Here is a 27,598-nt window from a genome sequence, read left to right on the forward strand (position 1 = left end):
ATCAACGAGAAATGTTTGGTTCGAACATGAGACCTCTTCTTTATATTCCTCGTAAAATGACGCTACTTTGAATATATCATTGATATTTGACCAACTTAGAAAAGATAGTAGAGCAAAAGGCTGGCATAAATATCTTAAGGGAACTGTTATTTATTTTTCGTAAAAGAGAAGTACGAGTTGACCATTTTGGAATGCCTCCAGCTTTCTCTCTAATTCGATTGCATCTTTACAACCCGTAAACAGCAAATTTTGAACTCCATTGATAAAATAATAACTACAAACTGTACTTTTACAAACCTCACGAGGATCTCCATCCCTAGAATACAATGATTTCGATTTCATGCCGTTTCAAGAGTCCTCTCAACACTATAAAGTGGAGACCCCTCGGGAAATAAATTGCAACTATAAGACGATGAAATTTACCATTACACTACAGGCAATCATGTACACATGTTAAACAAGCTCCAAACATCTCACTTTTTACTTCTCGATGCCCTGCTGCAGATACTGTATCAAGTCGTACCCAGCGGTGGTCCATTTGTTGTAGGCATCCGTGCATACATGGATCATAAAATTGGCCGCCTCACGCTCACTCATCTCTGGATGAAATCTCTTACGTAGATTTCCAATAGGGTCGCCCCGGCTGAAGCAAGGTAGCCCACTGTCTAGCATTAGGGATACCGTGTTGATAATCCCATCCATGTATCGGCGGGCAGCAAGGTAACCCTTAACGCACAAGCTGTGGATAGATTATGTAGAACATAACACAAGTTTAAACGTGTAGCCAAAATAAGAATGAACATAAAAAGAGTATCCAGAAACATAGTGAGGAAAAAGAAAACAAAAACGACAAACCCCTTCATACCTCACAAATTGGTTCCAGGTATCGCTTTTCATAACCCCCGAAGGGTCTAATAATTGTGTCATCTCGTGGCTGAGCTTAAAGTGTGCACTTTCAAAACGCATGTTTCCACCTGGTGAGGTTTCCAAAATGAAACCAAAATCAATATGAACAAGCCTTCCCACGCTGCATTGTCAGGCATGTCAACATCAGTTTTAGATCAGTCCTTTCACAAATTGTGCATCTTATATATTTCAAGTATCGCATTTGTAAGTGGCTAATAATACAGATTAATGGTTTGAAGATCAGGTTTTGAGTTTGGTATGCTGTTTTCATATGTGTGGGGTGCCTCGTATGCATATAAGTCTCAGTCCTTACAAACACAAAATTTGACAAAAATAACAAATAAGAAAATAAGAAAGTAAAAGGCTGGTTTGAAGATTGTACCTGTCAAACAGAAGATTCCCATTGTGTCGATCCTTCGGTTGAAGTAAAAGGCTGGCAACTGCATAACCAGCACTGCTAATGATGAAGTTTTCACGTGCAGCTTCAAAGCTGGCAGACCCAACAGGTCCGTAATCCTGTTGAAAAATCTCATACAAACCACCATCAGTAGTTTCACCCATCTGACTTCTGCTCCGCGTATTAGGTACAACCTGCAATAAAAAACATATTGAGAGAAAAAACCAAATGTGCACGTACTACTATGATCAGCCATTTAGCTCAAGGGAAGAAGCTTGGGGAGACCATATCACCCCAAGTTAATACATCCCTTGGAATGGCGGTTCCAACATCAGATTACTCCTTCGAATCTTCGATACTACTCAATGCAATGGCATTCATAATTCACAGTAGAGCTGAAGATATGAATGTCTAATAAATAAAAATTCAATATCAATTGGCTAAGTGATACAATCGATGTTGGAGTCTACTTTTGGTTCACTTGAGTCTTAGAACGTCTATAACTTCTGCTACTCCAGCATAGACACAGAACCTTGATGAAAGTAGTTGTAGGCAATCAAATCTAAAACCCATGCTTAAAATATACTGAATAGATCCCAGCTTCACAAAAGTTTATGCCAAAGCACAAAAACCAAGGGATTTCTTTCCACCAAGTAGGTTACAAAAAGACAAGAAAAATGTTGCGGCCCTTCAAATCCCTCAAACAACCATTGGGCGTAGCCTTGTGGCAGGAAAAGAGTTGATCCCCGATTTCTCGTCTGGCAGCAAAAATATTCTAGTTTTACAAACTAGTTGGAGGACAATTTAAAATAGAAAAAGCGGCTCCACTATTTTTTTTCTTCATGTTCAAGGGGCAGATAAAAACAAAAAAATTATGTGGAGCAGATTATTAAAAACCATTGCTGACATTAGGCAACAGCTAGCTTCAAGGAAAAACTTACATTTTTTAAACTTCTTTCTCCAAATACTGGAGTATTGAACCATATGCCAGAGCATTAGAAGAAAGAAGTCAAATGTAGCCAGAAGCTTGTTAGATGTGAAAAACCGTGTGTTCATTCAGGCGACACTTTATCATCCACATTGTATTTCTCTTTTATCAATAAAAACTGTGTTTCTCGTATAAAAAAGTAGTCTGAAGCTTGCCTAGTCCACCCTATGTAAGGTACTGACTAGAAAGTCCAAATAATGAAAATGGAAAATGAACTGGATTGTAATATCTAAAGATTCGCATGGAATCGGATAAATTAAAGAATAAAATCTCAGCAAAATAACACGCATGCAGGACTCAGGACCCCCAAAAGTAGTTGACAGAGATTCAAACCTCAATAATGCCTCTCTCTGGGCCAGTTGGGAGTACACCATAGGGAAACAAATAAAGATTAATTCCAACTGCTTCAAATATGTCTCTCAATAGGGAAATCACTTGAAGAGCAAGAACATCCTGGCGGCAATCATCTCCAACCTTCAAGAAAGGGAGCTTTTTTAAGCCATGAAATAAGAAAAAACTTGAACATTACTAATAATTCAAATTGTCATAGGAATGAATAAGAGGTCACAAGTTTAAAATCAGGAAACTAATTGTCTGCATAATTTCACTTCTTTATCCATCATAACCCATAGTACAAACCAAACAATATAATAGATAAGCATGGTTTTGTAAAAAAGAAAAGGTCGAAGAAAGGCTTGCTGAGCAGGTTGAGTGATCATCATTAAGGGGTAATCACAATGGATTTTTCTGTGGAAAAATAGAAGCCTTTCAACTTTACAAGGTCTAATCAATTTGAGATGTAAGTGGATAAGCTTACCTTGAAAATACAAGCTTGTGGTTTTACATCACTGCGGTCCCCAACCCGATCGACTACATTAAATGTTATCATTATAGGAACTTTTGCTGCAGATTGCAAGGGTATTCCACTATCAACCTGAATGCCCCTTACAAGCTTGGTAGGAGCAGTTGGCAAATAGAGATCCTCTCCCTCAACTTCAATTTTCTCCAACTCTCTGTTTAAGCATATTGCCTATTAGATACAACGGCATACACATAGACACACACATATGCACGCATGCGCTCATGTGTGCATTCACAAAAGATGAGCTCAAGCATCCAAATATCATTTTTATAGAAAAATCCAGAGAGTACAAGCATACCTCCGGATACCAGCTCGGCGTTCTTCCTTTGGAAGTGGAAAGAGTACACCAGAAATAGATGTAACCTTGTCAAAGAAATCAAATTCTCTTTGAAAAATATCAAGTGCCTTGGGACTGAAACCATCAATGATATGCTGTCTAACAAGAGGCAACAACTCCTGAAACGAACTATTCTGAAATGGAAACATCAATAAATACAAGTTATTCAACAACAAAAGGTGAAGAAACCCAGACCATGTGTACTCATGTGAATATTCAATTTACCTAATACCCTTTACTGAAGTTTGCGCCGTTGATATATCTTAGCTTGTACTATTCTATACATATAAGATCAAATATACATGCTGAATGGAACTACAATTTTTCTGGTGACACAAGCAGTTTTGGATTTTTGTTTTTAAAATTAAAAATGATAAAACATCAAACCGGTATACAAACTTCTTGTGCCACAACTACGCATATTGAACCTTCCAACTAGATTACAAGTCCAGTGAAAAAGTTTAATCTAAGTCATGTTGTGATTTTCTACAAAAATGCAAGGAATTGGTTCCCTGAAAATTCATACTGCCCAGCTTCAGTGATTCAGAATGCAGGGATGACCTATTATAGAATAATGCACTATCTATCACCAATCACCATAAATTCACTTATTAACTCATAAACCACATTTAACACATGGTTACCAACAGTTTTTGCACTCAGAGTACAATAGAAAGCTATTACAGAAAATGATGCAAACCTTTAACTGAAGATTTTCCACTCCAATAAGACATAAAGTACCATTGTAAACATTTTGTGTAACTCCTAGGCAGATATATAGTATATGACAGCATATTGGGTAGCGGATAACCCCGTTTCTGTGCATCTCTTAATTTATACTTCTTTCAAATATGACTTTATGATATCATTTATACTTCTTCAGCACAATTCCAACCAACGGAATCAAAAATTTATGTATCAGTTATCAACTTTCCAACATGAATCAAATTCCATGGTATCACAAAAAAAACTTAAATATGCCCAAAAGTTTGGTTGCTAGTTGACAGCACAAGCACGTAATGAAAACACAAGGCCATTCTCAGATTGTAGGAATACCTTCACAGGAACAGCATCTTTTTTTTCCGGTTCTGGAACAAACGTCTCACCCTGCCATTAATAAACACACAATCAAATTCTCTGAGAATTTCAAGTTTTGTGGATTTTTCTCTTCATTCTTTGAGCTGGAATTTTGATTTCAGAAGAAATTTGAATGAGTTGGAGATAGAAGAGGCGGCTAGGTTATTACAAAAGGTGGAAAATGTTCGTTTGATTCAATCAAGAGCAGATAACAGAAGGTGGAAACTAGACTTATCAGGATTGTTCACTTGCAAATCCTATAGCTCTTTCTTGAGCAACAATGGAACTGTGCAACATTTTCCACCCTTTTCTCAGATTTGGAAATCAAAAGCTCCTCCAAAGGTCAAAGTTCTTGTGTGGTTAGTGGCTACTGGGAAGGTCAACACTTGTGATCAAGTTCAAAGGCGAAGGCCTTTTATTTGTATTTCTCCCCATTGGTGCAGTTTGTGTAAATCTGAGGAGGAGAGTGTTAATCATATTTTTCTCCATCTTTCTTACTCAATACAGTTGTGGTGGAAATTGGTTCAGGAAGTTAAGAGTTAGTTGGGTCATTCCAAAGGGCTGTTTTGAGCTTCTAAGCACCAATTTTGAGGCTTTAGGAAAGGGGAGGAGAGCTAGAGCTTTGTGGGGCTGTTTGGTGTTGGCAGTTTTTTGGAACATTTGGTTGGAGCATAACAGAAGAGTTTTTGAGGATTATAATGGAGTGGGGGTAGCAGAACTATGGGGTAGAGTAAGATACTGGGCATCAGTTTCGAATGAGTACAAGGATTATTCTCTTTCTCATATAGTGTGGGATATGTTAGCAGCCGTTAAATGATTATGGTTGAGGTTATGTTACTTGTAATCAGATCTGTTTGAGAGGTCTTAGCTAGCTTTGCTACATGGTGGATTTCTTATCCACTATTTTGTAATTCTTGTTTTTATTTTATGAAGTGTTATCGTTTCTTCTCAAAAAAAAAAAAAAAAAACTCTGAAAAAGATATGCATGTGGACTTTCGTGTATGTGTGTGCATCTGTGTGTGTGTGTGTATGAGAGAGAGAGAGAGAGAGAGAGAGAGAGAGAGAGACGGAGAAGGGGAGAAAGTAGATTAGTTTCGCAGAATCGGGCCTCACCTGTAAGTGCCAGATTAAAATATGGGCAAATATATCACTTCTTTGTGCTGCTCTAAGCAGATATCCTTCTACTAACCTCTGCAAAACAAATTACATAGAGATAAAATATATAATGACTTGCAATGCATTGGGATGTCCTATTGGGTCAGTCATTTTGGGGCAAGCGGGTCATTTATGATGAATTGAGATACCAACTTATGATATTAAGGATCTTGTCTTGACTGGACACATTCATTTCACCCATTAGAAACTCCTCAAAATTGCAGCAGCAGCAGCAGCAGCAGCAGCAGTAGTAGTAGTATTATAAAGAGAACAGAAGTCTAAACATAAAACAAGAAATCACAGTTTTTGGTTTTCTGATACATGGAATAACCACATTAAATGTTTCAGAACTGTGACATCTTTAGTCGTCTATAAAAAAGAATCATCCAAACGTAAATGGAAAAGGCACAATCATGGGTAGTAAGTTCACCCAATATGAATAGAAAACCATACATCTTATCTTCACGTTAATAAAAAAGAATCCTACATTTGGCTGCTTTAGTAGTAGTACATGGTATGAGACTAAGAAGTCGAGGATTCTAAAAACTTGATTGGGCATTTGATAAGAATGAAGAATGGGATACAATCAAGTAAAACTGAGCTTTAGTTATGCAAATAAACTTTTCAATTGCATCCCTAATACAAAACTAAATGAAAATGAAATGTAGATTGAGGAATAAATTGAAAACTTCTATTAACTCACCTCATCATCATAACGCAGAGCCTGCACTAGCTGTGGCATGAAGAAAGTTACTCGTTCAGGAGGATAAGACTCCAGAACCCTAAGAACATATGCCATGACACGAGGATGGCCCTTATATGCAGGAGTAAGAAACTCAAGAGCTTGTGTAATTGAGCAAGCAGCCCAGTGTGGCAATTGTTGCAAAAGTGCCGAATTTTCATCAACTGCCTTTGGGGTAACAAAATATGGCAATGCTTCCGGAATGGAGCGGATATCAACGATATGTGACTGCAAAGAAACCCCAGTTCAAGCAAGATGTAATAACGTACAAACATCCCAGGAGCAACAAATGGGAATAAGATTGGTATCAGTAAAGAAATTATAACAAAGGCAAAATTATTGTAACTGAATGACCCACCCTCTAATTATAATTCAAAATACACAGATTTTTTGGACTTAGTAGATAATAATGTTTCCAACTAAAAGGGTGCTTTGGCTCATTTTTAACAAGCCCGACCGGCATTATGGGGACATGCAAACACCCCTGCCTAAAAGGCAATTTGTACACTATAGTGTGTATGTGTTTGTGTGCGCACATGTGCGTGTGGATGTACATATTAATCAGTATTTTAAAAAACTAGCCTCGGGGCGCGGTTAGGCTCCCTTGGAGGCAGGGCTGCTGGGTTTTCGCCTCTATTTTGTGAGGGTAGGCGTAAGGCGGCATCAGGGCGCGCCTAGGTGGCTGAGGCGCGCGCCCAAGCTTTCATTTGGGCCTTTATTTCCTTCCAATTCCAGGTCTATTTCTGCCGTTCCTCTGTTTCTGCCATTCCTCTGTATGCCGTTCTAGTTTCAAGGAAGAAGAAAGATAGAAAGTTTCTCTCTCCAAATCCTAATGGCAAAATCTAACTCAACTCTATTTTATTTATTTTGGTTTTTTATTAATTATTGCCCATTCAGATTCTGCCACCTAGCATTTTGATTAGCCAAGGTTTATTTCTCTTCAAATTTCCTACAACTACTCCACTCAGCCGTTATTTCCTTTAAATTCCCTATAATAATTGCTCCACTCAATTTTTATTTCATTTTAAATTCCCTATAATAGCTCCACTTAGCCTTTATTTCCTTTTGAATTGCCAATAATTGTGGCCACTCAATCTTATTTCTCTTGAAGTTCACTATAATTGCTTACAATAAAATATATAATTACAACATTTTAAGACTATATGACATAATTTCCAAGTACAACTACACTTATGAAGAAGAAGATATTACCTTTGGCTTAGTTATAATTATATTTGTTTTACAAAGTTTTATGCCATATATATATATATGTATGCAATATATATTAAGTTATTTAGGTCCCGTGAGGCTTCACCTCACGCCTAGGCAGGGCTATTCATCGAACGCCTCGCCTACGCCTCCGCCTTTTAATACATTGATATTAATGTATATCAGTTACATGTATTTATAAACATATATAAGACAACGGATAAGCACAGGAATGTTCTCAAGCTTACAGAAGTACCCCTTCCTCATCTATACTATTATTAAGAGAACCCTCCTTGTCAACTTTTTGCCACTTTTTTTCCTTTTTTGCCCTCACTTTTGATACACAATATTGACATAAGGTGGGCAAAATAGTAATTTTGTGTCTGAACTTTTTGCCCCTTTTTTCCTATTTTGCCCTCACTTTTGATACACAATATTGACATAAGGTGGGCAAAATAGTAATTTTGTGTCTGAACTTTTTGCCCCTTTTTTCCTATTTTGCCTTCACTTTTGATACACAACATTTACATAAGGAGGGCAAAATAGTAATTTTATATCTTTTGAGAAAATGACAATCATATCCCTATTTTACCCTCACTTTTGATACACAATATTTACATAAGATAAAAAATATGCACTTATTAAGAGAAATTGTCCCACCATTTTTTCATATAGGTAAGTGAAATCATGATGTTTTATGAATAGTTTGAATGAACTGAAGCGGTTGCGCTTGAGGAGAATGTGGGAGGAGATGAGCGGTTGAAGAGGCTTTAATTTTGTCAATCATATCCCTATTTTTCCTATTTTACCCTCATTTTTTGAGAAAATGACAATCATATACCTATTTTTCCTATGACAAAAAAATATGCCCTTATTAAGATAAACTGTCTCATCATCATTGTCTCATACTCTTTTTTTAAATTTTCAAAACTAATCACACTCCTTGATAGAAAAACAAAAAATAAAATGAAATTGTTCAAACACATAGTGTGTGCTCATCTTCTAGTACCACTTATATGCCCTTATTAAGATAAATTGTCTCATCATCATTGTCTCATACTTAAATTTTCAAAACTAATCACACTAAAAAGGTCGTACCCAGTGCACAAGGCTCCCGCTTTACGCAGGGTCTGGGAGAGGTGAATGTCGGCTAGCCTTACCCCCATTTATGGAGAGGCTGCTCCCAAGTCTTGAACCCGAGACCTACCGCTTATGGGCGAAGGCACTTGCCATCGCACCAAGTGCGACCTCTTCAAAACTAATCACACTCCTTAATAAAAAAACAAAAAATAAAATGAAATTGTTCACACACACAGTGTGTGCTCATCTTCTAGTACCACTTAAGAAAACATTACACCAAATAGCAATAGATTAGTGATGCTTAAAAAACATTAAAAAGTGACTAACAGTTACGTAATACCCAAGAAGAATGCAGTTAGGTCAGTCAGAATTTTAAAAACAACAAATTGTTCTGTTAATAAGCAGTCTTTTCTTGACCACTTATGGCCTCTGCCAATCTGAACAGACGATGCACAATGTCTCATAAATTAAATTTTCCACATGACAATTATTTAAGACTCGTAAATAACTATACTAGCTCAACTAATATGCAAAATCCACAATTTACCATTCCTACTCTCTGGACTACTGACACATACCTGAACCAACTGGGTAACCTCAGCCTTTAAGAATGTGTTTGTTGGGAACCGTGACGCCAGGGATAAAGCAATTCGAGGATCTACAGCAAAAGCAGTCCTAGCATGCTCAATCCATTTATCCGAACTAATTTTTTGCCGTGAAGAGGCACTCTCCCTGAGAATAATAGGAAATCCAAAAGCAGTAAGTTACCTTTTACATAGAACCATGGGTATTAAGAAAAGGTTCTAAGTACTTTACAATGTGATGAATAATGTACCAACAAAATATTACTTTGTATTAGTTGGTTGCGACCAAACTTCAAGCCTGTCACCCTCATGCTGGCATAGCATCAAAAGTAGCTGCTTCCGTTTTTCTCTTCCCACAGCATAGTTCTCCATTTGACCCCAGACTGGATGATGTTGATCGTTCTGCAATTATTAAGTGACTTTATGGATATATTGCAGAAAAACCTTACAGAACCCAGTAATAGGGCAAAAATAAAATAAGAATGCATTCGACATCCTGTTCATGTAGAAGAATCTTTAAATCCAAACTCTACTGGCTGCAACCTTGCGCTGAAAACATGGTCATCTTACCGCATCAACCAAAGTGGTCCCATTTTCTCGTGCTCTCCCTTTTGAATCAGAATAGACTGCTGCATCTACTCGCTCATTTGAAAGGTAGTGGACAAATAAAGAGATGGATTGAGCTTCACTCTGAGAAAAATTCATATAGCTAGTATCATACCATTCAGGCTCGTATGCAAACCAACCTAAAGAGGTCCTGTAACATGGATCAAGAGAAAGTTTCAACCAAATGGGAAAATGGAAACATATTCAAGTTGAACAAGAATTAATTAGAAGAACACCTACTGACTTGGAGAAGTATGCATACACCTACTGACTTGGAGAAGTATGCATACACGGGACATACAGTTTCAACCTCTTATTGAATTAAACAGACAGGCTTAATATGATAAATTTCATATCAATATTGGCAAGAGATAATACACCAAATGCTAAAGTAATCAAATTACCAATTCCATAAAAAAGCGCATTTCCCACCCTCTCGCAACCAAATACCTTTTTCTTTTTTTAACAACCATAAAACTACAAAGAGTACCCATATTATTGACAGAAGTCGCAGTCATGTACTATCTGCAATGGAGTGGGTATGGACCAACAAGCAAAAAAAACAAATACAAGCTCCTACATCAACCTTCCAAATATTTTTGCATATTTGGCAGCCAATCCAGATTAAGAGGTAAACAGAACCTTAATTAATGTTTTGACCAAAAAATAAAAAAAAGAACCTTCATTAATGAAGAAACCTAATAACCATACAAAGATCCACTCTGTTAGTTGCATACCAATGTGTTAGGTTGAAATAAGGTTGAAATAAGGATCCTAGTATTTGATCTACTGTATCTCAGATTGTTTAACAGCAAACTCTAACATACAGCTACCCTGTTCGCAATTATTTCCCATGATTTGTGGAGTAAATACGTTCCAACTCCATCCTATAGAGTTTCCTTTCCAAGGATCCAAGATAGAATACTGACTATAAAATCATGTATTTGTATACTTTGCATATTCCTGTAATTTTCAGATAATTACGAACTTGGGAAAATTAAGACAAGTTGAACCAATATGGTAGCATCAACAAATCATTTTTAATCTCAGGGTAGTTATTTATGGGAAACAAATTTTATAACATTAAAATTATATAAAAAGTGAACAAGATGGCCACAACTTGGAAAGCAAAAGTGAAAGAAAAATCATAGAACCCAGTATTCTGAAACCACTAGACATAAACACAGAACACACATCCTAGACGTATAACAGCGTAATGCATTGGTGCATATACAATTTAGCTATTGAATTGTATAGAATGCAATCGATGGTACACATGGTTGCTTTGAACTCTAATGAGAGAAAAAGTTGTATAAATAAACATTGCTAGGCCAAATGAATATCAATGAAATAGGCATTCTTATACACAAAGACAAGGAATTGTGTTACAGGTATGTACTACCACGAAAAATGATTTCACGCCCCTGTTATCTCCATGCACTCCCCTGCTTATTTATGGCCTTTGGATTGCATAAATCAAATGCTAATTAAGTGCAGAAATAAGCCGGAGTACAAAACGAGATAAGGTTTGTGCGGAAATCATTCCCTTACTACCACATGCAAGTCAAGGTGCCCTAATATGATCAATAGACTGTAAATAAATATAATAATTATGAACAAATTCACAGCAAAAGACTTAAATGCAGTAACCTATATATCCGATCTTCCAGCAACTGAAGCCCTGTTTTAAAGTTCTGCAAATTTCGCTGGGATTGGCATGAGCAGAAGTTGAGTCCAAGAAGCATGACAGTAAAAAAGGTACCAGTAGCAGCAGGATGGCGCGAAAAATTCCAGGGAATCTTTGTTATCCCTTGCAACATTCGTCCAAGAAGCAAGAGCTGCTCAACACTGTTGTGTCGAACTACCTATACAGCCAAAGAGAATACATAGGTGAGCACATATAAACCAGGTTAAGAGCCACAAGCCACAGTATATAACTAAACAAGGACCATTTTTTAAACGGTAACTTTTTCCATTGAGGATAATTTCTCCAATTGGAACACCATACATAGAACAAAATAAACAAAAATGATGTAGGACAAGATAGGGGTCGACTAAAGTAGCTAAAATCAGAGAAAAGAAAATGGTGGAAGATAGGCAAGAGACAGTGCTAGAAAGGAAATTCAAAATCAAACATCAATTATTTTAGGATAAAATATGGAGGCGTATCGTTGGAATTTTCAGGTTGGCTAAATAGGTTTCAGGAGAGTTTAGAGTTTTGGGTAAGTTTGTCTTCCCTTGTCCCATAAAAAACCAAACAAAAAAGACAACAATTACACATAAACCATAGTTAGAAATAGTCATCTTGCAAGCCTTTTATAGAATCGTTGAAGTAGTTAGAAAACAGAAATTTATGATTCCCATATTCAAGTTCAAGCAGATTACCAAATACAAACTTATTAGGCAAATCTTTACTGGTTAGTAGTCATTATTTTTTATTTTTTATTGAGAAGAAACGATAACAATTTATTCGTGCATGAAATCAGTACAATCCTCACCTCAAAGCGATCCATGAGAAATCCAAGCCATAATCTATGAGCCATTATTTGCTCAACAGGATCAATGTCTGGCTGCGATTCTGGCTCTCCAGGAGAAAGGTGAGGCCTTAATTTTGCTGCAGGCCCAGAATGTTTCACATCAGATGCAAAGATACCACGTCTTGTATCAATGGTCCACAACCATGCATCAACAAGCTCCGCAAGGACTAGAGATCCCAGTTCAGGCGCAGCAGAAACTAACCAAGTCCAAACAAAAACGCCAGTTTCCATTGCGTCGGGCGTAGAAATGTAAGCTGGACACCAACAGAGAAGACGAAGAAGTTGTGAGAAGCCCTCTACATTTGATTTTGAATTAGAGCCCTGGAATCGAAAAAGAAAAAACCAAATCAGATCATCAAACATAATAGCTTAAGAATTGAGCAAGCAAGGAAGAAAAAAATAGGACATGTTTACCAGATTTGACAGCAGTAATGCAGTTGCTTGAGAACAAATCTGGCGAAACTGAGACTTCTCCACTTCCACACCTTTCTCTGCAGAATTAACAAATTGCTGTAGTAAACGCACAAACTTTGTGAGTAAGATTCCATTAAATGAATCGTCCTCAGCTTGTGTCTGTTGACGAGCTCCTGAGATCAACCTTTGAAGGCCGGCACCAATACCAAATCCAGTCGGTGTTGTACCAGATTGAAATCCACCAATGCTGTTATACAAGCTTCTCATGCCAGCAATTTCTCCAGCATGGTTGCACTTAACTGTTGCACTAACGATGCCGGTACTGAGCACCTCCAAATTGAAGGCTTCTAATAATTTCAAGTTTGCTCCTGATGCTGCAGCTGCAGCGGCCATGACTGCAGGAATATTAGCTGTTTGTATTCCATTCCAGCAATCAATTTTACCTGTGCCGATTCGTATTTCTGATAAAAGAGATACCACATCAGTTGTATGCTGCGATCTTTGCCACGTGTTTGCTTTACAAAGCTTTTCCTGCAGTTGCAAACAAAAGAAAAGAACAATGAGACAAAAAAGACATAAAAAAGCGGCTAAGATGTTTGATAAGCCAAAATAACGTGCAGGAATTAAAACACTCAACATATACACGTCCACTTGAGAAGCCTTTAGTGTTTAGCATTTAATTCTAGAGAACTTTAACGAAAGGCTCCCGGTACTGTTCACTTTAATGAAAAACCACATTTTTACACTAAAAAGTCAATCCTGGTACTATTCACTTTGCCCTTTATTTTGTCCTTATCGGTAAAACTCAAAGTTTTCAAGCCCCTTTCATTAGTTTTCCTTTAATTCTAAGCAACTCAAAGACAAATTAATATACTTGAAAGACCCATATTGCTGCACTTGCGAATTCTGAAAAAAAACGTAATTCTTCACACCCAAAACATTGATATGTGACAAAGAGACTCAAAGAAAACCAATAAAGGACCCCAAAGCAACAGACTGAAAATATGTGTAATTTGCGCTAATGAAAAAAGAAATTTCAATCATGCAGTGCTTGATACTTAGACAGTCTTATATATATCACAATTCGAACTTGGCTAAAAATATGGTTTTTCGTTAAAGTGAACAGTACCGGGAGCTTTTCGTTAAAGTTCCCAATAATTTAACTAAAAGAAATCTCATGTTGCTCAGCTACCAGCCTCAGTGCACATATCATATACACCTCCACCTAAACATTGACCAATTAAACTTCTTGGGTTGGATTTTAATTTGTTGTTTATTCACCAAATATAAAAGAAAATGAAATAAAAATGAATTAAGATTTCAGAAGTTTAATCATCACTCATCAAACAGGTTTGAATATACTAATTTCTGAATAAAAAACAACAGAAGTACAACGCAGTGGCCTAGAAGTCCAACACTATAAGTTTCAAGTTAAGCATATTCAGCACTTGTTTTCAGTTATAAGATTTGAGTATGTATGATTCAGTGATAAGTTTTCAGTACTTCATTTTAGTTTCAACAAACAGCACCTAAAAATGTGTACGTACATTAACTGAACTTACAACTAAAACATGTACAAGTTGTATATTACAACAGCAACAACAACAACAACAACAAAGCCTTTTCCCACTAAGTGGGGTCGGCTATATGAATCCTAGAACGCCATTGCGCTCGGTTTTGTGTCATGTCCTCCGTTAGATCCAAGTACTCTAAGTCTTACAAGTTGTATATTAACACAATTAAAAAGGGTATAACATCTTAAAAGCAGAATACTTTAAAGGGTAAAAGATTTCTTGTAATAAGTAAGACCATAAGGTTGGGAGCAGCCTCTCCATAAATGGAGGTAAGGCTAGCCGACATTCACCTCTCCCAGACCCTGCGTAAAGCGGGAGCCTTGTGCACTGGGTATGACCTTTTAAGTAAGACCATAAGGTCATGATAACTGATATTGGGAGTCTGCAAATAAGAATACTCCGGAATATCATACTTAAAGATCCTTTGATGTAAGTTAATGTCAGAAAAAAGACAAAAAAAAAATGACTACCCAAAATCCAAAACCTTAAAGAAAAACCAATTGTCGTCAAGAGGAGGTTCTCGCTGTTTAAAATTATATTATTTACCACTATGGGACTGGCATACCACATGAATGCTCATAGATTAGATAATAAGAATGAACTTATACTGACTACATAAATAGAAAGTATAGTGATCAACCTGGAGAAGACCCTGGCTAGAGCAAGGAGCATGTGAAAGTGATTTAACGATCCACTCTCGAACAATCTTTTGGTACAAAGAACGAACTGTCAGCACCCAAGCAGGATCATTGACAACAGTAGTAGGCGAATCATTATAAATTGAAAATAGCAGGGAATCAACACAAGAGGAATTCCACAAGACCTGCATCCATGTAGTTATGTTTCAACTTTACTAGGCAAGATTGATGACAATGAGAACTGGGAAATAATAGATATTAGTGTAACTTTACCAGTATAATCTTACCTGTGGAAACCTGTCTTTAAGCTGACTCAGCAAGTTCACAGAAGCTTCCCGGATATGTTCCTCTCTCTGTGACATACTTTTTATCAGAAAGCAAGCATGGGTAGAAAGTGTTGATTCCCTAACCTCAGCTTCATTGCCTGTTTCGGATATTCGATCTTCCTGAAAAGCAATAAGAGCAGCAGATGTGAGCACAAATGCACACACAAAAAGGAGCACAGATTAAGTCAAGCCGATATAAAGGGGAAAAAGCATTATTTTAGAAGCTTTATCAAAGAAGAAAACCATACCAGCCACGTCACTGCTGTTTCAAAAGCCCTATGCACAGTTGCCGTCAAGCATTGGAAGACAGCGGGCACAAGATTTGGAGTTTTTAGGTATTCAAAAACACAACTGAATGCACTTCTAGAAGAAGCTGAACTAGTGACACCATTGAGGATGCCACCATTGCTGCTGAATCGTATGATTTCCAAGAATGCTACCGCAAGAAGATAGGTAGCTTTCACACCTGCAAAGCATTACTTTAATTTTTGTGAAAAGAGTAACTATTAACAAAATCCAAGGAGCCTATTTTTTCTAATACAAAAATCAAAGATCAAAATTGTAGACAGTTAATGAATACAGAGAATATATCTTTACATCAGCAATAAATAAGCACTAGGGAGTAAGAAATATAATAACCTGATATAGTGTTTATTGCTGCAACCTCAACTCGCCCTCCTAGAGCAGTAGAAAGAGCAGCTCTTTGGGCCAGAGCAACTTTCTCATTCCCACTCCCTTGACGACTGCCGGGATTTTGAAGAGCATTAAGTTCCAATTCATCTTCAAGCCATTTCACTGAGCTAACAACCTGAAAGAGACATTATCATGTAAAATTTCTCAAACAATCAGTTTCAAGCACATAAATATTTGCATTCATCCTGAGTTGAACAGAAGTTGAGTTCAATAAATTAGTGCGAAGGAAACTAGTAAAGACTAGAGGTAATCAGCCCCAGCAGACACAGATTCACATGGAGTTATAGCTGTTTAAACATCCTAACGTATTTTTGACAGCAGAAATGAGATAAGATGCAAGAAGGAAGTATTTATTTGGTTGAGGTGAATTCCCCGGTACATTGAAGAGAGAGTGTGTTGATTAGGTGTTAATATGTTGTATATACATTTAGACATACAGAGATGTTGATTAAGAGATAAAAGGATAGTGTTGTGTGTGTGTGTGTCCCTCAAACAAAATCTTCAAAGATTTTATTGCAAAAAAATCATCCTTGCAAAGATCATCCTTGTAGGAACGGTCTAGTTTTTAGATCTTCCTGCCTAGACCATCCTCGCAAAAAATCACTAAAGGCGAAAACCATTTAAACACTCAAAATAAATGGTTTTCATTTTGGCGTTTTCTTGCAATACCATGTTCGTTTATTTTCTTCGCTACAATTTGATGTTTAATGATTACCAACGCATCCAACTTTTTGTAAGGATGATCTCTGAACAATGAATTAAAAAATATATAGTTCAGATCATTGATATAAAACACGGATCGGTTCCCACAAGGTGTCCCTCAAATAAAGTTATTTGAGAAACTTCGCAATAGAAGGGGAATATATTTGCCTCGGTTGTGTTGTGCGTGGTTGGAACCATTCAAAATAGTGATTTATACATCTGGTACGAGAGCATAAGGCATAAACAACATGAAGAGAAACGATTCACTATTTTACATTGTGTAGCATACTTCTTGGGTTTTGTAACTCCAGAATAGTAATTTGAAAAATAAAAACTAAAATTTGGGAACATATCCTTGCAAAACTCCAAATCAAAGCAAGAAGAAAGGAAAAAAAATTGAAGCAACTATGTTTCCACACAAACCAGATTGCATTCCCCCCAAACTAAGTGTCCATGTTAAAGAGACAACAGGGGAACATTCAATTTAAATACATACACAGTACAAGCATCATCGACAAATAAGTTCCTGTTTACAACAGAATCAGAGACAACTAACAGGCAATGCAGAGCATGTGTAACAGAGAAAGAGAGATTACTTTGGTACTATCATCCCAACAATAGAAAAAGGAAGGATCGATGGCACCATATTTTTGGACACCAGTTTGAACACAAATTTTAGACCATTAGATTGACCCGCAATCGATGGTTAGGATTTAGTCTGAAAGCTAATTACTTATTACAAGTTTCCCTTCACAAGAAATTATTATTACCTTTTTTAATTATATACAAAACAACAATTAAATGCACAGTAACCAATTGAGCCTTGTACACTGTGCGAGTTTCAGTGTTCAATCAAACAAAGAAAAACTCTCAATGACTCCCCATCTTCTTTCGTTCACCATTGCAGGCCAAGGATTCATGCATTTTTCTGCAACCAACACAGAAAGCGTATGCTCTCCACCACGCAGGCACTCTGTCCTATTAGATTTTCGATTTGATCCGGGATTTTTCCTTTTCTTCGCATATGGTGAAAAAAAAAACCAATAATTTCTTTCATTTAAAAAAAAAATTGTTTATCTCCACAATCCAATAGATTCATTACTTCTTTGTTTCAGTTGTAATTTGTGTAATATTCAAACTAATAGGGTTCCACTCTTTCAACACGAGTATCATGTTTTGAAACTCATACGTGGTGTGCAGACCCTTGCAGTCTACTAAGAAACAAAAACTGCAGAAAAAATTGCAACAAGAAGATGAAAATAAACCAGCAGCCAATGCTGCAGTAAACCAAAATATAAGAATACAAAAGGACCCAATGAGGAAAAAACCCCACAAAAAAAGCCTCCTATAAATCACGAAGCTAGCAGGAATCTGGGTTTTCTTTCAAACTCATGTGTGTTACAACATAGATTGGTCAGTGTGCTTTAATGTGTTGTACTTTTATGCGCAAACGGAAGCGAATTATAACAAAGTACCAAATATCAATGTCGTAAGTGAAAGCTAAAACAAACAATCTCAAACTGACACAAGAGATTTACGTGGTTCGGCGTAAAGCCTACTCCACGGGCGAAGCACGGCGAGGAATTTCACTAAACAAACGGAGATTACAAAAGAGTGTTTAAACTCTCACAATCCAAATCCCACAAATTACAAACCCTAAACCAAACGAGTAGAGAACCCAAACCTAACGGAGAAGATTCTCCCAAATTGCTCTCTAACTCACAAATTGACTCTCATCAAATTGCCACACGAATGAGCCACACAAAATACACTAACCCTAAGGTCCTATTTATAGTGCATAGGACTTAGGTTACAATAGGAATCCTAATAGGAAATAAATCCAAATCCTAATCAAATAGGTAATTAACAAAATCTCTCCACCAAGGAAATTAACTAAGAAGTCAAAACCAAACCCAAATAGGACACCAAAACCAAATAGGTAACACAAACCTAATTTATTGCATCATCCTAATTTTGAGCCAAAAACCCAACAATCTCCACCTCGGCGAGAAATTAGCAAACTTCCAAATTTTGGGATACCAAAATACAAACGCAAACGTGCACCAAATTCTTTCGAAACTGATCTCCACCTAGACTCAAAAAATCCAAAAGTCTTCAAACTTGAAATTTCCTCCAACGCCTTCTCCAACAAATTCCATTATGGAAACTAACAAATACGAAACAAAATCCAAGTAAAAGCTTGAACATACGAACAAAAAGTGCGAATTGCACTCCACCCAAAGAGCTTGAGTACCAAGCTCCACCTCTTCACATAACCTTTAGAGGAGTTCAGAACAACAATCTTCTGCAATGTTTGCATCAACACTAGCAAAAGATTTATCAAACAACTTCTTTTTGCCCTTGAGTTTAGGGCAATCTACTTTCCAATGACCATCCTTATAACAATAGCTACAAGTGTTCTTTCCAAGTTTGCTCCTTTCCTTATTCCTTCCTTGAACTACCAAAGCTCCATCTTGTGTGTCAGACATTTTATTCTTTAGCTCTTTAAAATTCAAAGGGACTTTAACATCTTCCAAACTAAGACTTTCTCTACCAAATAGCATGGTATCAACAAAGTGTTCATATGAAGGAGATAAAGAACACAACAAAGTTATCGCATAATCCTCATCACTAATTTGGTTGTCCACACTTTTCAAATCCATCATAAGTTTATTGAATTCATCAACATGCTTATGAATTGACGTACCTTTATCCATACGAAGAGTATGCAAACTTTTCTTCAAATACAACCGTTTAGCAAGGGATTTGGTCATATACAAGCTCTCCAATTTTATCCACAACTCAGGTGCAGATTTGATGCTACCAACTTCACGCAAGACTTCATTCGATAAAGTCAGCAGGATTGCTCCAAGTGCCCGTTCCATAATGTCTTCTTTTTCTTCATCAGTCCACGAATCCGGCAAAGCCTTCACACCCTTTAGCGTTTTCAAAAGCCCTTGTTGAACTAACAAAGCATGCATCTTCAATTGCCAAATACCAAAGTCATTGCGTCGAACTTTTCAATATCAACTTTCACCAACGACACAGAAGGCTTCATAATGACAGCCAAACAAAGCCCAAGCCGAAACCTGGGCTCTGATACCACTTGTTGTACTTTTATGCGCAAACGGAAGCGAATTATAACAAAGTACCAAATATCAACGTCGTAAGTGAAAGCTAAAACAAACAATCTCAAACTGACACAAGAGATTTACGTGGTTCGACGTAAAGCCTACTCCACGGGCGAAGCACGGCGAGGAATTTCACTAAACAAACGGAGATTACAACAAAAGAGTGTTTAAACTCTCACAACCCAAATCCCACAAATTACAAACCCTAAACCAAACGAGTAGAGAACCCAATCCTAACGGAGAAGATTCTTCCAAATTGCTCTCTAACTCACAAATTGACTCTCACCAAATTGCCACACGAATGAGCCACACAAAATACACTAACCCTAAGGTCCTATTTATAGTGCATAGGACTTAGGTTACAATAGGAATCCTAATAGGAAATAAATCCAAATCCTAATCAAATAGGTAATTAACAAAATCTCTCCACCAAGGAAACTAACTAAGAAGTCAAAACCAAACCCAAATAGGACACCAAAACTAAATAGGTAACACAAACCTAATTTATTGCATCATCCTAATTTTGAGCCAAAAACCCAACATAATAGTCTGGGTGGAGGAATGGAGAAAGACTGTATTGTTTAAAGTTTTAAACCTTAATGCTCACTTAGATTGGTCAGTGTGCAATTAATTATTAATTGGTAATAATAATATTAATTTTTTGATAAAATTGATTGAAGAAAGTAATAATAATCAATTAGGTTTTAGATTAACTCCTAACCGTTGCTTGTGGGCTAATCTAATGGTTTAAAAAATTGTGTCTAAACTTGTGTCTAAAATGTGGTGCCATAGATACTTCCCCGCATAAAAATTAAATAAATCTAACATGTGAAACTACAGATACCAAGCCCATAGTCATTTTTATAGCACAAATCAAAAGAGAATGCAAAAATACTTCATTAAAATCTTACAAGTGGAGGTGTTCCTTGAGCAATTTGCTGGACAGCTGAAGACCACTGTGCACTCCACATGTATGGGCCACCCACAGCTTGAAGTGGAATAGTACCCATGCTTCCTACACTATTGAGTGACGTGGAAAGTGACTTTGCAGGTTGCTGAGCATTCTGTATGGGAGGTGCTAAGCCAAAAAGAGCAACATAGAACCACAGGTTGCGAAATAACTTTAAAAGTGAAGGCTCCACATCTACTGTAGGATCAAAATCAGAACATATCTCAGCTACAGCAGGAAGTAGTGGTCCCAAAAAATCTCCTCCACTCCTGCAATAGTTTGATATTAGATAAAATTTTGAAACACATAAGCAATGAGAAATGGAAATATTTTGAAAAAGTATCAGAAAACCAAAACCTGTGAGGTGCACAAGTTGTCATGAATTAAATGAGAATTATATGGAAAACACTACGGCATGCAATCAGCAGCTATATTATTTGAAAGGAACTCTACCTTCCGCTTTTGGATTCAGCAGCGAGGCCTACATCTGAGCATAAAGACAGTAGACGGTGACGATAGTCTGAACGTAATTTAGCATTTGTAAGATCACTAGCAATCAGAAGAAATCCTGCAGGAAGAGTCTAGAATGTGATTGAACCAGTGAGAATCGGTTTATAGTATCAATCAAGCAATCAACAGTATCATGTGTAGCTTTGCTTAAGTATACAGACCTCAAGGCGCTCCGTTGTGGCTTCTGGTGGCACAGTTTTGCTTTCAGCAGATCCTAAACTTGAAAGTTTACTTAAGTAACTCCTTGTCATTAGAACAACAGTCTCCCGGTAGGACTTCTCAAAACCTAAACTTGCCATGCGTGATACAGCATCAAGGAGCTGTTGTACAGTATAATAAGGAAGTGAGAAACCAAATATTTAAGCAATATCTTACATTTTTGCTGGATAATATTAAATTTAATCAAAGTTACTTGACAAAAATGTTTAAAGAAAAACCTATATCATAAAATACATGCCATAAAGACACAGATACCATACCCGGAGTCGCAATAAACTAGGACTCGAAGCATCGCCCTCTTCTAAGCTTTCAATAAATAGAGGTAATATCATGTCCACAACTTCAGACTTCTTCACAGCAACATTCAGATCGGCTAGCAAGCGTATAACATTAAGCTGCACAACAGGAAGTGCCTCTTTATCTTTATCAACCTGAAATTAGCAAGATAATATAAGAATTAGATTAAGTCAAGATAGATAAACAGAAAAAAAAAAAAATAGAAGATATTCATTACTTATATGGCATCACGGTTTGGCATGATAAGAAAAGGCTTAGTGTGCCAATCTTTCGAATAGAACCGAAAACTTTGTATTAAGCAAAATTCTTTCTTGCAGGAAGTACATACAAGAAAGGAAGAAACAATAAATTTTGTTGAAAAGTATATAGTACAAGCATAATCACAAACACAAAAGCATGTGTAAATCTAGCATTTAGAGAATCTACAGATATAAATTAAAAGAAAGACAAAACAATACAGTCAGATGAAAGTAACTGTTCATATATGCATTACACGTGTAAATCTGTTAATTAGTATCTTGTATGCAACAACAAACCTGTTCCTCATAGTCATTTCGTTCACGAATACTTGTCGCTAATCCCATTATGAATGTGTCAACCGGCGCACGCTCCTTAGTCCAACAAGATTCAATTATCTCACAACTCGTCTTCATCACACTCTCAAACATTGGTGCCTGGCTGGTTGCCCAAGTATCAGCCTGAAAAATCACATTGTAGAAAAGCAAAAGCAAATAAAGTAAAATTCCGTTTCACACTTCAGAATGATATCTAAAATTTAGCACCACTTAAAATATGTACCTGTGCGCATACAGTTAACACAACAGGTTTGAGGCGGATGAGCAAAATACGTAATGCCTGGCCCCCACGCTTGACAGCAATTTGAGCAAGCCCAGATAGCAAAGAAGCAAAGAGCTCTTCACAAACTCTCATTTTCCGCCACACAGAGAGTAAACAGGCTTCAGAAGCATCCATCAACAATGCCAGACTCTCATGTGCCAACTTCTTTGCTGATTTCACGTCAGTATCATAGCAAGCCAGGCAACTAAGAGTCAACTTGGCAGCAGCTTGATAAACTGACAGTTTCGTATTGATTCTTGCTTTCAAAAGTGCCCCATGTTCAGTCCAATCCCGCTTTCTAATCTGCCCACATGTAACAAATGACAAAAACAACAAACTCAATTCTAGGCTTTCACATGAACAGCACTCTAAAGCAGTAACTTTTCAAATAAACAATAAGACCTTACCTTCAGAAACACTGACGTAGACTGTAGCTGCCTCTTTGCGATTAATCTGACCCGATCCAAAAGCGCAGAATCGATACTGACTTTATCCAAAATATGAGCTACCAATTTGAAAGCAATCTCTTGCTTCTCCAAATTCTCAACAGACTCTTCCTCAAATGAAGAAACTTGCTGCCTAAGCATCACAGCTCCGCCTCCCTCACCAAGACCGAAATTCACACCCAGTTGATCAACACCACTCTTCCACACAATGCTGCTCCCATTCATCATCACCGACCCCCTTGACGATATGCTACCCGATGAACCCGACACATTGCTCGCCTCATTTCTGGGGCTGGAGCTCTCATTCGCTTGGTAATGGTTTCCATTCATTGGGGAGCTCTGCGCAGACGAGGTCTCTGAGTTGGCCCCAATTCGTCTTGGCGTAACCGGGGACTGAACCACCGGTCCCGACGCCGCAAACTGGTCAATAAGCATTGTAATCAACTTCTCGGCATCCGAAGGCAAAATTGGAAGGAAATGTTCTGATAGAGCCATGAGGAAAGCCCGACAAATACCTAAATCTTCGCCGCCACTGGTAATTGCCAAAACTACAACCTCACCAGTGAACCCCGCAATCTCTGTAGCAAAATCGGGAGACAATTCGGTAGCTTTACACACGTACCCCAAAAAATCCAAGAAGAAAGAAGCAATCGAGTCGTTTCCAAACGATTGGGGCCAAAACGACCGATTGAACGACGCGGGAACCGAGCGTAGGAACTCGAGAACCACCGATTTCGGGCGGAGATCAGCAGAATCGGGGCATTTGGACATGAAGCGCGCGACGGCGAGGACAGCATTGAGCTGAATCCGCGAAACCCTAGGTGATCCGCCCAGAAAAATCTCGGGAGGCGGACACCGGCCACAAATCCACGAAAGCTTCTGGGTGAATTGCGCCGGGTGGTCCGCAATCAGGTCGCAGAGCTCCATCAATGCCTCCATTGCGAACGAATCCGATAACAAAAATCCAAATCCGAAGAAACTCAAACTCGGTGTCGATTTCGATTCCGCTTGAACAACGCGAAAAGCTCCTCAGGTTTCCCGCCTCGGAGCTGGATTGGAAGGTTCCATAGGAGTACAATGCAGGAGAGTGAAAGAGGAAATTAGGGTTTTTTGGCAGAAGAAAACAACATTTTTGTTGCAGTTGTCTTTGTCTTTGTAAACGTTTCTGGAAATGTCCGCCTTTTTTTGCAATTGTGCTTCCTCTGTTTTTGCTTTCTGTTTTTTTTCTGTAAATTCAAATCCTTGTATTTTTTCTTCAGATTATGTTTTTGGTTTCTTTTGGGGGTCCTCTCTCTCAAAATTTCTCTCCGTCATCACCAAAACTTACGGTTGCTAGTTAGTAGTTCCTACGCGAGCGAGTTGAGTCGGTGAGTTACAACTAGGCACGTGATGTGGACTCTTGGCTAATTTTTCCTTTATCAATAACATCTCCAAATGAGATGTTAAAAAGTCCTTGCAAGTAATAATTGTGGTGCTAAAAATAATCGAAAAACATATGGAGGCAACATGTAGATTCTTGGGTAAAAAAGTCAAATCATACGCGCAAGCAACGGACAATCATGACTCAATCAAGATCAAAAGTGATCAAAATAGATATTTATTCAAAACCTATTTCATTCATCCTCGTCAAATTCTCCCCACAAGGTAACATCCAAAATATTTATTCAAATAGGATTAATTACCTAAATTAATTGATTAATTTCCTAATTGATTGCAAGATATTATTTTGACATAATATCTTGCAATTACACCAAAAAACCAGCATATGTGGCTGATTCCCATCTCTCCAAAAACCTAAGTCCATTCTCCTCCCAAAATTCTCTAAACATTTTCTCTCTTAAATTATAACTTCGGTATTGGAGGTTTTTCGGCCAAAGCCCCATATTCATCATGGGCGCATGAGGCTCTTAGCTTTGACCTTAGGTGTTAATTGTTTTGCAGGTTCATTTTCGTCCAAGAAAAAGAAGGCAGAAATTTGCATCCACAAATTGGTGCTTTCATTCATATTTTGATTCACACGCTCGAAGAAGACTCTCGCATCCAAGGTTTTTCATTTCTTGTTCATTCACAGATTTTTCGTACGTTCTTATTCCTAGAATTTTTTATAAAAATTCTTTGAATAAACGTAAAAGAAAAGTACAATGACAAGAAATTCAAAAACCACGACGAATAGAACTTGCTACGTTCAAGGATTTGGACCACGACGATCCACGAGGCTCAACGCGACAACGAGTGTAATGGCACCACCACCACGGGGCATCACCATAGCAGTAACCACTATGGTCACCCACGGTAAGCAAGCCACCTTGTAGCAACAGGGCCAAGCCCATGCCACAAGGTAGCTAGCCCATATTGAGTAAGCCACGACCCAAAAGAAAAAAGCCTTGAAGGCAGCTTAGCTTGTTGCCACTTTAGCAATCCAGGCCCAGACGCAAGCAGCCGAAGCCTGGCATGCCCAGACCCTCGTTGCACAGCAGCCGACCCAAGCTGCGTCGAGGAGGAAACAGGCCCAACACTCACGCCCACTGCACGTGGGGCAACCTACGCTAACGGGCCAACCCGGTCCCGCGACCCAATTGGAGATCCAACCCACTTCCTTGGCCCAGCTCACTCCCGTGGTGTCCCAAACAGCCCAAGACCGGTTCAACCATCCCAGCTTCAAATTTATAGGCTGACGATTGAACTGGGGGCATTTTCACCCCATTTTTCTACGGATTTAACATTTCCCAACTCAAATATCGCGGCCAGAGTCTACCACACTTCCACTACTTAAGAAGACACATTTCGTCTAAGCTTTTCCAACCCGAATTGCGAACAACACATGTCTCGACAAGTCATAGAGTTGAAAAATGCCCTCTCACAACAGACAACCTTAGTGAATCAGCTCTTGCAGCGTACCAAGATGCAACGTGCCCCAGACGAGGTGTCCCAAAGTAGGACAAGGGCAGACGATGAACCTCTCCAGCAGCGTCCCAATAAGCAGTCACGAATCGAGCGTTCTGGTAGTGTACACTCCCGACTGGGCCTCCGAGACAGCGTATACTCTCGTCTTAACGCGCGGATGAGTGTGCACTCTCAGTTAGGCCCACGGATGAGCATACACCCACGGTTGGGGTTACATTCCAATAATCAACATGAGCAACCTTCTAGTCAAAATGTTCAGTCGCGGCTAGGCCCGCAAGGAGTATTATCCACCTCACATCGGAGTAGGCAGCACGACGGACGGAGAGAAATAGTCACTCAATTCGGCTTAAGTTCAACCGGTATCCTGCAAGAAATTCGCTCGCCTGCTATGAACGTACCATATGCAGCTGCGGCATAAACAAACCGAACATATAGAAATTCAGCTTAGACCAACAGGTCAAGACCTGGGGCAGCTGAGAGCTCTGCCACCCCCCAACAAAGGCAAATTCAAAAAGAAGTACAGAGGCTCTTGACCGAACGATTACGTGATTTCCAGCCCAATAAAGCTACTGATGAGGCACTCCGATGAGACATAACCAACATAAGTATGTCACCATTCATTAACAAGATCGAGCAGACGGGACTATCCCACATAAATTATCGAATACAAAGATTACTTTTGTTTCAACAAAGGTAGCAGCTCAGCCTAATGGCTCGCTGAGGGCAGACGAGTACTAGAATGACACACTAGCCTAACTACCAAGAACTGGAGGCAGGCCTTACTCTCAACACTCTAGACGATTCAATACTGAAGAAGCATATCACTAATAGCCGAGCATTATAGATCTAGTGGTCCAATTGTTGTGCACAACCTGACCCAAGCCAGCCTCAGCTCTGCGCTTACAGTCGTGCCTATCTACTCCACAACTCCCGGCAGCTCTAGATTTGTCACCATGACTCTTAATTATTCTTACCTACTTCACGGCTCCCAGCAGCCTAAATCTATCACCATGGCTCAATGTAATGATGCATGAATCTGAAATGATGGAGGGAACAAGGAATGGTGTAGCAATTGAGTGTGATTCAATGTAATGATGCATGAAATCTGAAATAATGAATGGGACAAGGGTGATTATGCATGGCATGGGTGGAAAGGTGAGTAAGTGGTGAATCAATGAGTGTAAGGAGGTGAAAAGATATTGTGCACATGGTAGACAAAGGAAAGGAAGTGGAATGAGTCAATGGAGGGAACATGGATAATGATGCATGGCATAGGAATCCAAAGGGAGTGCAATGGTGGTGCACGGCAATGAGGGAAAGGTGAATGGTTGAGTGACACCCCTTTGTGGTTGAGCTCTTTGTCATTTTTACATTAATTCTTCTTTCTCTTTAACACATTCCTAGCCTCTTTAGTCTTCAATTTTGTCCATCCACCTTGCTCCATGCATGTGCTATTCATTCAAAGCCCAAAACTGCTC

At 38.3% G+C, this 27,598-nt stretch overlaps 1 protein-coding gene across 1 annotated transcript; it reads right to left on the bottom strand.

The window, feature by feature from the left end:
- Window positions 1-238: 238 nt before the first annotated feature.
- LOC126587541 (phosphatidylinositol 4-kinase alpha 1-like) lies at window positions 239-24,537 on the bottom strand. Its single transcript, XM_050252615.1, has 26 exons — window positions 23,178-24,537; window positions 22,732-23,073; window positions 22,470-22,631; window positions 21,897-22,067; window positions 21,579-21,737; window positions 21,361-21,488; window positions 20,870-21,176; window positions 16,072-16,240; window positions 15,681-15,898; window positions 15,394-15,552; window positions 15,109-15,291; window positions 12,895-13,425; window positions 12,442-12,801; window positions 11,594-11,808; window positions 9,908-10,094; window positions 9,603-9,739; window positions 9,332-9,485; window positions 6,426-6,692; window positions 5,681-5,758; window positions 4,547-4,597; window positions 3,452-3,624; window positions 3,109-3,304; window positions 2,625-2,765; window positions 1,289-1,497; window positions 866-1,027; window positions 239-739 (listed from the first exon to the last, which is right to left on the bottom strand). The coding sequence occupies exons 1-26, from the start codon at window positions 24,153-24,155 to the stop codon at window positions 481-483; spliced, it is 6,096 nt and encodes a 2,031-aa protein (XP_050108572.1). The 5' UTR covers window positions 24,156-24,537; the 3' UTR covers window positions 239-480.
- Between the last annotated feature and the right edge of the window lie 3,061 nt (window positions 24,538-27,598).

Source organism: Malus sylvestris, chromosome 10 (genome assembly GCF_916048215.2).
Source record: "Malus sylvestris chromosome 10, drMalSylv7.2, whole genome shotgun sequence".
Classification (NCBI taxonomy): Eukaryota; Viridiplantae; Streptophyta; class Magnoliopsida; order Rosales; family Rosaceae; genus Malus; species Malus sylvestris.